This window comes from Elephas maximus, chromosome 13 (assembly GCF_024166365.1).
Source record: "Elephas maximus indicus isolate mEleMax1 chromosome 13, mEleMax1 primary haplotype, whole genome shotgun sequence".
NCBI lineage: Eukaryota > Metazoa > Chordata > Mammalia > Proboscidea > Elephantidae > Elephas > Elephas maximus.
Genome location: NC_064831.1, coordinates 72,849,753 through 72,864,959, shown reverse-complemented (window position 1 = coordinate 72,864,959; position 15,207 = coordinate 72,849,753). Strand labels below are relative to the sequence as shown.

General features: G+C 42.8%; 1 protein-coding gene across 2 annotated transcripts in view; it reads left to right on the top strand.

The window, feature by feature from the left end:
- The window catches only part of ADAMTSL3 (ADAMTS like 3), a 419,630-nt gene that overhangs the window by 46,518 nt on the left and 357,905 nt on the right, over window positions 1–15,207 (top strand). For both annotated transcript variants that reach the window (XM_049906188.1, XM_049852500.1), the window contains exon 3: window positions 7,948–8,067. In XM_049906188.1, the coding sequence (XP_049762145.1) occupies window positions 7,948–8,067 (120 nt within the window). The remainder of the gene's footprint in view (window positions 1–7,947; window positions 8,068–15,207) is intronic.

Genomic DNA, 15,207 nt, shown 5'->3' with positions numbered 1-15,207 from the left:
ATATTCTGGACCAAAAAAAAAAAAAAATCAAACGTGTTACTGTTGAGTGGATTCTGACTCATGGTGACCCCATGTGTTATGGAATAGAACTACTTCATAGGGTTTTCTTGGCTGTAATCTTTATGGAAGCAGGTCATCAGCCCTTTCTTTTGCAGTGCCTCTGGGTGGGTTTGAACCGCCAACCTTTAGGTTAGTAGTTGAGCGCTTAACCATTTGTGCCATGCAGGGGACCTTAATATTCTTGACAGTGACCTTAAAAGGCCACCACTGTGCCCTGGGGACAAGGGGAAGAGTTCTGCTATAGGTTGCTCGAGCTTGCCTTCCCAGCCTTTCACTCTTGTCCCAACCTGTCAAGATCTTCTGGAACCTCATTTCATCCATCTAGCATCTTATCTGTGTTACTGCAGAGGTGTAGCATCTCACCAGGTAACTCCTGAATCCCTAAAGGCCAACATGGATATATCTGGAATTAAGAAGCTGCATAATTGGGTGCTTTCACCGTCAGCCTGCTCTGTGCCTGTAGTGATGAGAATGTGGGTGGAGAGGATACTGTTCAAACCTGGGCTGACACGAAGCCGGGGGTGGGGGGAGCCGTGGGTATACTGGTAGATGGAGTCAGCATCCAAAACAGTCTTGACAGGCTGGAATGATGGACCAAATTTACAGAGTATGAATGACAGGACTTTTAGAGCCTACTCGTGCTCCAGAGTATAGTTATGGCTTAATAGTAGCATGTAAAAAATACTTAGTGGTCTTCAGTGACCGCAGTTCTCTAGAGGTTTAGTGGTGTGGTTCTTGGCTATGTTCACAAAGCCCTGGAGAGAGATGAGTGTCCCATTGCACTGCTTAGACCAAGCCAGGAGAAGTGTTTAAACTTGTTTGTTGAGCTTCAGTGGAAATCCTATTGTATTTGTTTTAACCCATTGTTCTTGTTAGCTAACACCTAGTCAGTCCCAACTCATGGTGACCTCATGCGCAGTAGGACAAAATACTGCACAGCCTACACCATCCCCCTGATCTTTTGCACATTGAACTGTTGTGATCCATAGGGTTTCCACTGGCTGGCTTTCAGAAGTAGATCGCAGAGCCTTTCTTCCTTTAGCCCATTTCTGTTTGACTTTTGGGGCACTGGGTCCCATTCTCTACTATTTGGATACCCACTTTTGCCCTGCTTCTCTCTCCTTCTAATACATTAACCAAACCTTTCACCCAGTCTTGATAGGTATTTTCTGTCCTTTACAGGGAGTAGATGGAGGCCTAGAACACTAAAATCTTGTTCTTGACGAACTCTCCCATATTTACTTCCTTCCCCCAAAGTCATACCCTTAAGTTGGAGTGGGAGGTGGAGACACAGCTGTATCGCCACATATTGGATTGATCATCCCTGGAGGTGCCGTCTGGATTCCTCTCTACTCAGTCCCTTGTGACTCAGCAGCTGTGGACAGTGGCTGGTGGGGATGGTGCATTTTGGCAGCTTCTCTCACAGGCCCTGGATCTGTGCCCTGGGAAGATGGGACACTTCCTGGTTCAGTTCCCTCCTCCTACCTCCCATTCAACTCTTGCTACTTAAGGGCCCTGACTTCTCCAGCCACCCAGTCCTGTGAGCACCCACATTACACTGAATCTCTCTAACATTTAGGAAGTCAAGTCTCATCTGGTTGAGAATGCCAAATGCGTGTTCTTTCCTTTCTTTCTGAAGCCATGAGTATGCTCAGCTATATCTCCTAAAGGAAGGACCATTTTTTCTAAGAATGTTGTCCACTGGGGAGGTGGGGAAATGGAATGAAGATGAATTTTCTCTCCACACCTTTGAGTCTGTACATCTCTAGTTAAATTACCTGACCACCTGTGTCTTGGTTTCTTCATCTGTACAGTGTGGCCCATGAGAATAAAATGAGACAACTTTCATAGGTCCTAGCTCACAGTAGATGCTCAGTAAACTTGAGTTTCCTTCTTTCTTATCTTTCCCTTCAAAGGACCTCTGTGATACCTGTTGCATCTCATAATTGGAGATGCTGCAGGAGAAATTCCTGCCCCAGCAGGAGGGGTGAGATTAGACTGCCTCTAAGGCCCCTTCCAGTTCTGTAATTCTGTGACTTAGGTGTTTGTTCTTCTTACATACCATTTTGTTCATACTCCATTTAACTTAATATTTAGTGTGTTTGGGGGTGTCGGAGTGGGGTGATAAGGGAAAGGTATTGTTGATCCCAGAGTGCCTCAGTTGGAGAGCAGAAGGGTACTTGCACAGGGACCCAGGAAATATAGTCAGCTCAGTGGTAAGAGAGGTAAATGGAGGAAGAGAGGGTGATAGGGACAGATCGATGATCTTGGGACCAGGCACTTCTGGGTCCCAGTAGGAGAGTATCCAAGGAGTAAGCACAGGTTTGATGGAGGCTCAAAGTCAGGAGTCAGCAAAGGAATATGGCCTGATGTGGACTTACATGGGCCAATTGTCCCTCATTTTTACAAAGGCCAAATCCTCCACATACATCCTGGATCTCCATCCCTCTCACCCTCTCAAAGTCTTTACTCCTGCAGTGATCTTTTCTGTCTCCACTGTAAGTCTCTCTCTTACAGCTGAGTTATTTCCATAGCCAGACATGCTCCAGTAACTCCTATCTTTAAGAAAATTCCCCCACTACCCCACATTACCTGCCATATGTTACCCCATTCCCTGTCTTCCTTTATGATCTCTACTTCTTCTCCTGTTCAATCCTCAACTCATTATAATTGTCCTGACACTTCACTGAAACTACTCTTGTCAAGGTTTACATGACCTTCTTGTTGCCACATTCAGATGGACATTTCTCTAGCCTCATCTTACTCAGTCTCTTAGCAGCACTCAAGACAGCCGACCACCCTCTGTTTGATGCTAAATCCTTCCATGACTCGATATTTGTCTTTTTTTTCTTCATTGTTGTTAGGTGCCGTCGAGTTAGTTTTGACTCATAGCGACTCTATACAACAGAATGAAACACTGCCCGGTCCTGCGCCATCCTCACAGTCATTATGCTTGAGCTCATTGTTACAGCCACTGTGTCAGTCCTTCTCGTTGAGGGTCTTTCTCTTTTTCATTGACCGTCTGCTTTACCAAGCATGATGTCCTTCTCCAGGGACTGATCCCTCCTGATAACATGTCCAAAGTATGTGAGATGTAGTCTTGCCATACTTGCTTCTCAGGAGCATTATGGCTGTACTTCTTCCAAGACCCCAAAAAACCCACTGTCGTTGAGTCGATTCCGACTCATAGCGACCCTATAGAATAGAGTAGAACTGCCCCATAGAGTTTCCAAGGAGCGCCTGGCGGGTTTGAACTGCCGACCTTTTGGTTAGCAGCCATAGCACTTAACCACTGTGCTACCAGGGTTTCCTCTTCCAAGACAGATTTCTTTATTCTTCTGGCAGTCCATGGTATATTCAGTATTCTTCACCAACACCACAATTCAAAGACATCAATTCTTCTTCCGTTTTCCTTATTCATTGTTCAACTTTCACATGCATGTGAGGCAATTGAAAACAACATAGCTTGGGTCAGGCGTACCTTAGTCTTCAGGGTGACATCTTTGCTTTTCAACACTTTAAAGAGGTGTTTTACAGCAGATTTGCCCAATGCAATATGTTGTTTGGATTCTTGACTGCTGCTTCTGTGAGCATTGATTATGAATCCAAGTAAAATGAAATCCTTTACCACTTCAGTATTTTCTCCATTTATCATGATGTTGCTTAATGGTCCAGTTATAAGGACTTGTTTTTTCCTCTGTTCTACTCTAGTTGCTAATCATTTTTAGTCTCTTTTGCTTCTTCTACTCACTTCCAAATATTACAGTTGTTGAAGGCTTTAAGCAAAGTCCTCTTCTCTGCCAAACTCTTCCTGCAGGAGGGATCCTTTCCAGTACTACGGCTGTAAATACATATATGAAAATGTAAATTATGACTTCCACATCGCTGTCTTCAGCCTCAGAGCTCACCATTAGCTGTCTCCTAGACATTTCAAACTTTATGTGATTCAAACAGAACTATTGACTTTCTCCTCACCCTCTCCTAACAAATATAGTCCTGCCTCCAGCTACCCATACATTGCAATCCTCTCCAGCCAGTGGCTGAAGCCAAAAATCAGTCATCTTGATTCTTCCTGTTTTCTTATCCACCAGTAAGCCTTATTGGCTTTAATCCACCCATTTCTTTCCTTTTCCATTGCCATCATCCGAATCCAATTAAACATCCCTGCTCACCTGGTTTGCAATAGCCTTCTAACTGGTCTTTGTGATCCCATGGGTTCCCTTCTAACCCATTCTCCACAAAGCAACCAGTGTAATTTAAAAACTCTTCTATGGTTCCCTAGCCTCTTGCCATGGCCATCAGGCTTTGAATGTCCTCGCCCTTCCCTTGCTTCCTGTCTCCATTTTATGCCACTCTCTTCCTTGTCCACACTGGATCCAGACACACTGACCTCCTTTCTGTTCTTGAAATCCACTGACCTCCTTCCCACCCGAAGGCCTTTGTACTTGCTCTTCGTTTGGCCAAGAAAGCTCATCCTTGGCTCTTGGCATGAATTGCTTCTCTAAGTACCAGCTTAAATCTTCCCTTCTCAGGGAAGCCTTTGCTGACCGTCCTATCTAAAATAGAACAACCTTCCCTCAAGTTTATTCTCATGTTACCCTGTTTATTTCTTTTATAGCACTTATTACTTACTCTAATTTTGTGGTTTGCATATTTGTTTACTTATTTATTATGTTGCTCCTCCCATGAGAATGTAGTTTCCATGACCATAGGCTTCTTAACCTTTCTGGCTCCCCATTTTATCTGTAGCACTTAGAACAGTGCCAGGCAGATAGTAGGTGCTCAGTAAGTATGTACTGAATGCTTGATCAGCTAAGTATAAGCATCATATTGGAAGGCCTCTGCATTCAGGGAGCCGTTTTAAGGTGATGATCCTAGACTGCTCCCAGTCCCCACTCTGTAGTAAAGAAATCTGTGCCATGTCTTCACACATGGCGGCGAACAGGTCTGGCTCTGGCTCTGTGGTGTTTGGCAAGTCTCTTAATTCTCAGTGTACTTATTTGTAAACTGCGAACTAGAGGACTTCTGAGTTCTTGTTTGGCTTTAAAAATTATGATTCTGTGAACTCTGGGGCCAGTAGAGGTGAATAACAACTAACATTTATTAAATGTTTGCTAGCTATTTTGATAATCAGCTTATCATTAATTATCTTGTTATAGAATCCATCAATTTCTTGAAATCATATAAGATTTGCCTCCAAGGTTTACCTGGATGTACTTTTGTTTGGTGAAAATAATGGGACTTTCACATATACTCACATTTCGAAGGAAACACACAGAAATTAGAAATTTTACCATCAGATTCAATCCTTATTTTCCCATGGAAGATTTATTCCCATCTCACTTTTGTTAAGCCTGATAAATACAATTTAAAGGATGGAACAGTGGGTCACAAAGTAGAGGGTAATCAGCTATAGTTATAATCAAGCCATAATCATATGTTAATATTTCACATTAACAAACTCTGAAGAGTGACAAGAATTTATTTCCATTTTCTGGTATTCATGTCGAGATCCATGAAATGACACCAACATATGTAGGAATCTTGCCATCTCTTGGGATCTGTGGTATTAGTCTCCCTTCCTCTTCCCTGCCCAGGACACTTAGGAACAGCCTCTAGCAAGCATGAGAGAGCTGGCCAGCCAGATCTGACAGATGGAATCTGCACCTCTTGAGTGGGTCTGATCTGACTTCGCCATGGCTCCTGACCCCCTGGCTGTGCTGAGGAGCCCAGGGTAACACCGTTAACTTCTGGGGCTGAGCCTTCCCCACAGGAAGGCAGCATAACAGCAAAAACGTCCGTTGAACATGGTAGTGGTCTCAACACTGAGTGTTAGCAGAGAGGACTTTTGCAGGTGATTTTCCTTTTTCCCCCACTCCAGGTAAGAGTAACCTGGCCTCATGGAAGATATTATGAAGGAGGGTGGGAAGGAAAATGGGGAGTGGAGGAAAAAGGATTTACTTAACACATTATTAAATTGTTTAATTGTTTACTTAATTCCTGTATGGGGGCTTGAGGCTCTGTGACTCTGGGAAGATTCCTGTCATTCACCTGATGCTTTTTCGCATAAATGACATTTAATAAGAAGACTTTGGAATTCTTTTAATAGTCTAATGCTGACATGGTGACACAGTGGCTAAGCGTTTGGCTACTAACCAAAAGGTCAGCAATTCCAATCCACCAGCTGCTCCTTGGAAACCCTAAGGGGCAGTTCTACTCTGTCTGTCCTGTAGGATTGCTATGAGTTGGAATCAACTCAACAGCAGTTTTTTGTTTTTTTTTTTTTAATAATTGAAACTTGGAGTTATCTGTTCTGTGTTCTCTGACAAAGCTATGCCATATTGATTTCTCTTTTTAAAGTGCAGTATTCAAATGGATGTTTTTGCTTCAACCAAAGCTCCTGCTGCAATTTGGAAATGTGACCATTGGGGAAACATAGGTACTGTAGTTGTTAATAGGTGCTGTTAAATCTATTTTTCTACTCATAGCAACCCCATGTGACAGAGTAGAACTGCCCCATAGTTTTCTTGGCTGTAATCTTTATGGAAGCAGTTTACCAGATCTTGCTCTTATGGACCCGCTGGGTGAGTTCGAACTGCCATCCTTTGGGTTAGCAGCTGAATACTTAACCTTTGTGTTACCAGGGCTCAATACGTAGTTAGTAGAGGGGTTCACTTTTTCCCCATTCCTCCTGTTTGGAGGGAGTGATTTCCCCAGCGTGACACTGCTGGTCTCTTAAACCATTTCTTAGTCATGCCTTCCCATGCAGGGGAGTGAGGTACCCAGCTAGGGGCATAGTCGTTGATCCATGTTTTGTGATCATGTGGGGGTAAGAACTGGGGATTGGGTCGTCTTCATCTCTTTCCACCTTGAACCAATCAAGGTGGTGATTCTGAATAAGTATCCTGCATATTCAAACTTGCGCTAGGATAGTCTCTCCCAGGATGGGACTCATTATATCTAAGCCAACTTATTCTCCAACAGATAATGTCCTCCTTCCTGACTCCCTTCAATCACTAACAATTGGGGTTTAAGTCTAATGATTCAGATGCTAGGGTATGAGCTTTCCCTGAAGCAAATGGAGACTTTCTGCAAAATCCATGTTTAGTTAACCTTGAATTATTATATGAACATACAAAGTATTGTCAAGAAAAAGTCTCAAAGGATATATACCAAAATGATTAAATGTGATTATTATAGGTCGAAGGGATTATGGATGGGTTTTAATTTTTTTTTCATGCGCATCTGTATTTTCTAATGTTTCTACAATGAACATGCATTTCTGTTGTAATAGGAAAGAAAAGTTTGTTTCCACCCCTTACCAAAAAAAGAAAATAAACCTAGAAATAATGGGTTGGAAATATCAAAACTTAAGCAAGTTAACTACCCATTACCATCACTAGCTGCTCTTGAGTCAATTCCAACTCATGGTGACTTCACGTGTGTCAGAGTAGAGCTATTCTCTATAGGGTTTTCAATGTCTGATTTTTCAGTAGTAGGTTCTCTTTGGAGGTGCCTCTGTGTGGACTCACACCTCCAAACTTTGATTAGCAGCCAAGCGCGTTAACCGTTCGTACCACCCAAGAACTCCAAGTTAATTACATCATGGCTAGATTGTTGGGAGGAGGGGATGGAGGAAAGGCAGGCATCAAGGAATACCATATGTGCCAGTTTGAAAGTGAACCAGTATAATATCCTGGCCTAACAGTCCCCCAATGTAGACACCAACCTGGTGTCCTCACCTTGGCCTTTGCCAAGGGATAAGACTTTTTCCTTTTCTTGTTAAAACTTTAGTGGGCAAATTCCCTTGGAATAGCCCTTTTCAGTCTGCCTGTCATGGGTTCCTCAGTGGGGTCTTATTTGTGACCAAGTGGTTTTGCCTTTCAGAACACAGCAGAGAAGTCTCCTGGAGCCTATTTCCTTCCTGAGTTTGCACTCTCTCCTCAGGGAAGTTTTCTGGAAGATACAACAGGGGAACAGTTCCTTACTTATCGCTATGATGACCAGGTAAGATCATTGTAAAAGAACCTACCTTTGGCATTGCCATTTGCCAATGGGCAGGAAACATTTTCCAAAAATACCTTCAAAGTAGTTATCTTTTCCCCTTGGCACAATCGAGCACAACAGTCTCTTGATACTTCGGAAGGTTCCCAAGACCTTTGGCTTGCCCGTGCTCACATGTGATTTCCCACTTAACGTGTGGCTCCTGCTGTGGTTGGAGCATTTGTGTCAGAGTCACTTTTTCTTATTTCCACCAGAAATATCTGTGGGGTTCATTCCTTTTTTTACCGTCACGACATTTATTATTCAATTCTGAAATTATCTGAAAGTTCTGTTTTCTGATTAAGCATTATTTTCTTTGCTCTTCTAGATTTTACTTTACTTCTATCATCAGTACCACTATTTTTTTTTTTCTTCCCCAAGCTCATTTTCCAGAAAGGAACAAAGTGCATGTGTGTGTGTAAATCACTTCATGAGGGCTACCGAGAGAATAAGGCCGTGCTTGACTGAGGTGTGGGAACTGGACACTTGGCGCTGTGATTCCTTTCCACTCTCAGTTCACGCTGGTGCCTTAACAGCATTAAAGATGATGCATGTCATTGGCTCTTCATTTTTTTTTTGGAAACATTGTAATAGATAATATGCAACGTAAAATCGCCGTTTTAACCATTTTTAAGTGTACAATTCAGTGGCACAGTGTTGTGCAACCAGCACCATATTTGTTTTCACAAGTTTTTCATCATCCTAAGCAGTACTCATTAAACAGTAACTCCCCCTTGCCTCCCTGCCCCCAGCCCCTGGTAACACTAATCTGCCTTCTGTCTCTGCATTCCCCTATTCTCAGTATTTTATATAAATGGGATCATAGAATGTTTGTCATTGTGTGTCTGGCTTATTTCACTCATCAAAATGTTTTCAGGGTTCACCCATGTTGTAGGATGTATCAGAACTTCATTTATCTTTATGGCTAAATAGTGTTCCACAATTTGTTTATCCATTCATCTGTTGATGGGCACTTAGGTTGTTTCCACCTTTTGGTTGTTGTGAATAATGCTGCAGTGAACATTGATGTACAAGTATCTATTTGAGTCCCTGCTTTAAGTTCATTTGGGTATATACTCAGGAGTGGAATTGCTAGGTTATATGGCCCGGGTGGCACAGTTGTTAAGAGCTTAGGCTGCTAACCTGGTCAGCAGTTCGAATCCACCAGTTGCTCCTTGGAAACCCTATGGGGCAATTCTACTCTGTCCTATTGGGTTGCTGTGAGTCAAAATCAACTTGATGGCAGTGGGTTTTTTCTTTTTTTTGATAGCAATTCTGTAATTAACTTTTTGAGCAACCATCAAACTGTTTTCCATAGGGGCTGCACCATTTTACAGTTCCACCAGCAATGGATGAGAGTTCTAGTTTCTCTACATCCTTGCCAACACTTGTTATTTTCTGTGTTTTTGAAAGTAGTCCTCCTAGTGGATGCAAAGTGGTATCTTACTGGCTTTTGAATTGACTCACAAATTGCTGAAACAGAATGCCAAAATTTCCAATTGCAGAGTTTTTTTAATGTGATTGAGCCTGAATTAATGCGACAGTGGAGCAAACTGGGGTGGGATTTAAGATGATGCAGGATCTTAGTGAATTCTGGCAGACCTTTGCAACTATAAGAAGGAACTGGGCAGAATTATCTTCCGGGGGTACATGATGGAGTGGTGAGAGGTGACCCAGTGACCAAGGTCCTCCTGTACTGTCTTCATTGTTCAACCAAAGGCTGGCAAGTTATGGCTTGGTTTAGGCAGAGCCTACTGGGGGGTGAAAGACATTACTCAGGAGAGCAGCTCTGGGAAGTTCAGTCTGTCAGCGTGGGGTAGATCTTAATGTGGCTGCAGGGAGTGGAGCCCAGCCTCAGGTCTGGCAGGGGCCAGGAAGAACGCCAGGGTTTAGAGTGTGAAAAGGATTAAAGCCTTGAGCAGCATAACCAGGCTAAGGGAAGAGTGGAGCACGAGAGAGGGATGACAAGTCTGCTGCCCAGTACTTGGTATCCCAGGTCAGGGCCAGGCATACCTTAATTTTGATCTTTGAGGCTAGTGATAAATGACCAGCCCTTTATAGGTTTTGCTGTGGTGTTGGGGCTGAGGTGAGGGGCAGGAACTGCGAACTAGCAGACACGGTGGTAGGGAGGGGGCTGTAGAGGCCATCAGGGGTAGGGGTGCGATGAGATGGATTGTGGGGAGCAGGGAAGAGAGTAGAGGATAATCTTGCATTCACATTATGGAGCCTAGTTAATGCTTTTGAAAAGTGTTTGGGCCTCGTTACTGAGGAATCCCTGGGTGGTGGAAACATTTACCGCACTTAGCTGCTAACCACAAAGGTTGGTGGTTCAGGCTCACCCAGAGGCACCTTGGAAGAAAGGCCTGGTGATCCACTTCAAAAACTCAGCCATGGAAAACCCTCTGAAGCACAATTCTGCTTTGACACACATGGGGTCACCGTAAATTGGGACTGAATCTGTGGCAACTGGTTTCCTTTTTTTTGTACTATAGGGCATAAAACATCGTTAAGTCACCTTCTGACTTTCTTCCTGATGAATTTTTAGAGAGTCTGTAATTTATGGTTCCTTTTAATCCAGAAACCAATGATCTAATAGAATTTCATAGGAGAACTTTAGAGGAACTGAGAAGGCAGTAAAGAATAAAAGAGGGGTCTGGAAAATAATAAGCTCTATATTTTATAATTAACAAGTGGCTAATACGTTCTCTAGGTCCTGCAGATACGTTGTATTTAATATAATAACAATATAAAATCTAGAAAAAGAAGAAAACAAGTCCCTTTAGTCTTTTCAAAAGGTCTAAAGCAGATCTTAAAAGTGTGTAGTATGCTGTGGACATGGTATTCCGGAAAGCCCCAGTGAAAAGCATATGAAAACATGCTGTATTGCCCCCACTGTGTATTTCTTTTAAGGGAAAGAAATAAGGTCAATCTATAACAAGCCAATAATAGCACCTACCCTGCTCTACTAAAGGCAAAGAAAATAGGCCCTCGTACTAAACTAGGTGTACGCCCTCAACGGACCAGAAGAATTTAATCAGCTGTTCACCCATTGCCCCAAGCCCTGATTTTCTTTCCTCTTAATGCTGGAAGTGCAGACTGCATTGTAATGTCAGGAAGCTTCTCAGCACTGGAAAAAAGATGGAACCAACCAAATATTATCCCCTTGTCCTGGAGTATAGGATAAAATGTTAGAGTTGATTGAGAACAAAGGCTCTGGGATCAGGCAGATTTGGGTTCAAATCCCAGTTCTGCCACTTTGTTGTGTTGTGACCTTGAACAAGTGACTTCACTTCTCTGCACCTCAGTTTCCTCATCTGTGAAATGGAGATATGGATAGTATCTACCTCATGGAGGTGTTTTGAAGATTAAAAGGGATGATTCATGTAAGCTTTCCCACGTAGGACCTGGTGCATATAAGCACTCAATTTAGCTATTGTTAGCACTAATAATTGGAGCCCCTGGGTGGTACAAACAGTTAACATGCCCTGCTATTAAAGCCGTCAACTAATAGGTTCTTGTCAAGCAGACTAGCGAATTGAAGTCAGCCAGACACAGGGTTGGAAGAACAGAAAGGTTTATTCACAGTTTGCAAACTGGGAGACAGGCAGGGTCTTATGGCCTAAGGCTACTGGGTCTCTGAACCAGGGCAGGTTTGCTCCTTTTATAGGGCGTGACATACATATGCATGAACAGTGAGAGGAGGATCTTTGGTTTTATGATGTGTGAGTAGTCCGCATAATTTTAGTGAATGGGTTTTTGTGCAGGGCTCTAAAAATATTGTGCACAGTCCTAAAAAAAAGGCAATGGCTCACTACTGCCACCCCAGGAAGGTCATATAGTGGGTAGATTTGGAGTCCGTGCCCCCGTGCCTCAGCCTCCTGCCAGGAGAAGAGAAGAAACTTGGGGATTAGACCGATCATGGTAAAGTGCTGTAAAAGTTGTAACAAACATGTAGCAAGAGCAGACTTTTCTAAAAACACAACTATTATGGCATGGTTGATAACCCTCAATAACCCTTTCATGACTGCCTGCTTCACTATTAACCAAAAGGTTAGAGGTTCAAATCCACCCCGAGATGCCTGGTCTGGTGATATACTTTTGAGAAATCAGTCATTGAAAACCCTATGGAGCATAGTTTACTCTGATGCACATGGGATCATATAAGTTGGAATCAGTTTGAAAGCAACTGGCTGATTGGTTATTACTAATAACATTATTTGCAAAGACTCAATTCAGAGATTCTCAGATATGCACATGCTAAAGGGAGCAGTAGAGAGTCAGCAAAAAGAGGAGGACCCTCAACGAGATGAATTGACACAGTGACTGCAACAATGGGCTCAAGCATAACAGTGATTATGAGGATGGCACAGGACCAGGCAGTGTTTCTTTGTTTGTAAGATCGCTATGAGTCTGAACAGACTCAGTAGGACCTAACAACAACAACAAAGGGAGCATCGTATTCTCTGTTCACATCAGAAGATCCCACACAATATTTTAAATTGTTATTATTATTTTTTTTTTATTGAGGTATAACATACAGGGAAGTGCGCACGTATCTAAAATGTAGAGCTTGATGCATTTTTAAATATCTTCACACCTGTGTAACCACCAATCAGATCAAGAATAGACCATTTCCAGCACCTAGAAATTTCCTGTGCCCCCTTCAGTCAATATCTCCCACCCTAGAAGTAACCATTATTTTGATTTCTGTCACTATAGATGAGTTTTGCCGGCTTATTTTTATTTTAAATATTATATGAATGGAATCATACAGCCTGTATTCATCTGTGTCTGGCTTCTTTCACACATCATTATGTCTGAGAGATTCAATCAAGTTGTTGGATCCAACGTCGTTTAAGATTTAATGTCCAGAAGTCATTTGTACTCTTTGGAACACATTGTCTCATGTTAGAACAGATTGCAGCATTTTGGGTGGCATGCAGCATTGCTCCTGCACAGAAACTCCCAGGTTGTCCCTAAAAGGTTTTTAGGGCAATCCCTCCAAAGGTTCCTTACCTGGGGAAGTGGTGGGGACAGTTTTTGTTACACCTCATAGATGTGGGCATTGCACAGCCGGAAATGAGTGCAGGGCTGCATGAGTTGCCACCCAGGTAGGGTCTGTGCTGTCTGGTGGCTTCGGCACCTCAGTGTAGAGTCCTCAGATATGTGCCAGAGGGGCTGTGCTGTTGTCCCAGCAACCTGAAGCCAGAGTGACAAAGCACTTACACAAATGAGGCTATAGTCTGGTGACTGAAGTTGTTGGCTAAGAAGTGGGTTCAATACAATTTTCTTACTTATTTTCTTAGTCATCTAGTGCTGCAATAAAAGAAATACCACAAGTGGATGGCTTTAACAAAGTGAAGTTTATTCTCTCACAGTTGAGTAGGCTACAAGTCCAAATTCAGGGCGTCAGCTCCAGGGGGAGGCTTTCTCTTTTGGCTCTGGAGGAAGGTCCTTGTCATCAGTCTTCCTTTGGTCTGGGAGCTTCTCAGCATAGGAACCTCAGGTCCAAAGGATGCTCTCTGCTCCCGGAGCTGCTTTCTTGGTGGTATGAGTTCCCACTGTCTCTGCTTGCTTCTCTCTTTTATATCTCAAAAGAGATTGGCTTAAGACACTACCTAATCTTGTAGACCTCATCAGTATACTTGCTGCTAATCCATCTTATTACATCATAGTGATAGGATTTACAACATACAGGAAAATCACATCAGAAGATAAAATGGTAGACAATTATACAATCATACAGGGGAATCATGACCTAGCCAAGATGACAGATTTTAGGGGACACGGTTCAATCCATGACACCTATAAAATGATAACCGGGGAATATGTTGAAGTTGTCAAGGATTTCATTTTACTTGAATCCACAGTCAACACCCATGGAAACGAGGTATTACACGGGGAAGTCTGCTGCAAAAGACCTCTTTAAAGAGTTAGAAAGCAAAGATATCGCTTTGAGGACTAAGGTGCACTGGCCCAAGCCATGGTATCCTTAAGTGCCTCATATGCATGTGAAAGCTGGACCATGAATAAGGAATACTGGATTACGGTGTTGACGAAGAAAGTTGAATATACCACGGACTGCCAGAAGAGTGAACAAATCTGTCTCTGAAGAAGTACAGCCAGAATGCTCCTTAGAAATGAGGATAGTGAGACTTTATCTCATGTACTTTGGGCATGTTATTGGGAGAAACCAGTCCCTGGGGAAGGCCGCCATGCTTTCGAGAAAGAGGAAGACCCTCAACAAGATGGATTGACACAGGGGCTGCAACAGTGGGCTCAAGCATAGCAACGATTGTGTGGATGGTACAGGACCAGGCAGTGTTTTGTTCTGGTATACATAGGGTCGTTATGAGTTGGAACTGACTTGACAACACCTAACAATGATAACCTGTAAAATACTCATTTGATAAAATGGAAAGCAAGCGGATTATGCTGCATAGATACTTGCTCTTTTGGACAATGCTTGTGGGACTTTTTGGAGTATCATCCTGGGCTTATTTTCATGAAGACCTTCAGGTCACTCTTAGAATGTCTTGTGGATTAGGTGTCTGGAAAATAAATAACCTGAGGCCCATAAAGCACAGCTGGGATGTAGGCTGGGTTGAATGAGACCCATAAAAAGGCTCTCTATGAATTATATGGGTGCTGAAGCAGCTTCTAGTGAAGAAACCAGTTCTGAAGTCAGCCGGGTAACAGTGTGCTTTAGTGCAAATAGGACTTGTCAGGCGAACTTGGTCTTGGCTTCTGCCACTAATTAGCTTGTAATTTGACAAAGTTGTTTAACTTCTTTGGGTGTCAGATTCTTCATTTGTTTTTAAAAACAAAGTGACTGGATTTCATCAGCTGAGCACCCTCCACTCTAAAATATTCCACGTTTTGGAAGTACACATCAAATATTCCACATTGCAGAGTGTTAATTGGATCATTCTGATTATCAAGGCAGTCTTGCCAGCAATGTGGTAAACTATTACTTAGAGAATTGTACAGTTTTACAGCTGGTGCAGACTTTGGCCCAAATGCCTCATTTTACAAGTCAAGAAAAGAGACTCTGAAAATGCAAATGACTAACTCAAGGACACCCAGATGGTTATTTGAAAACAC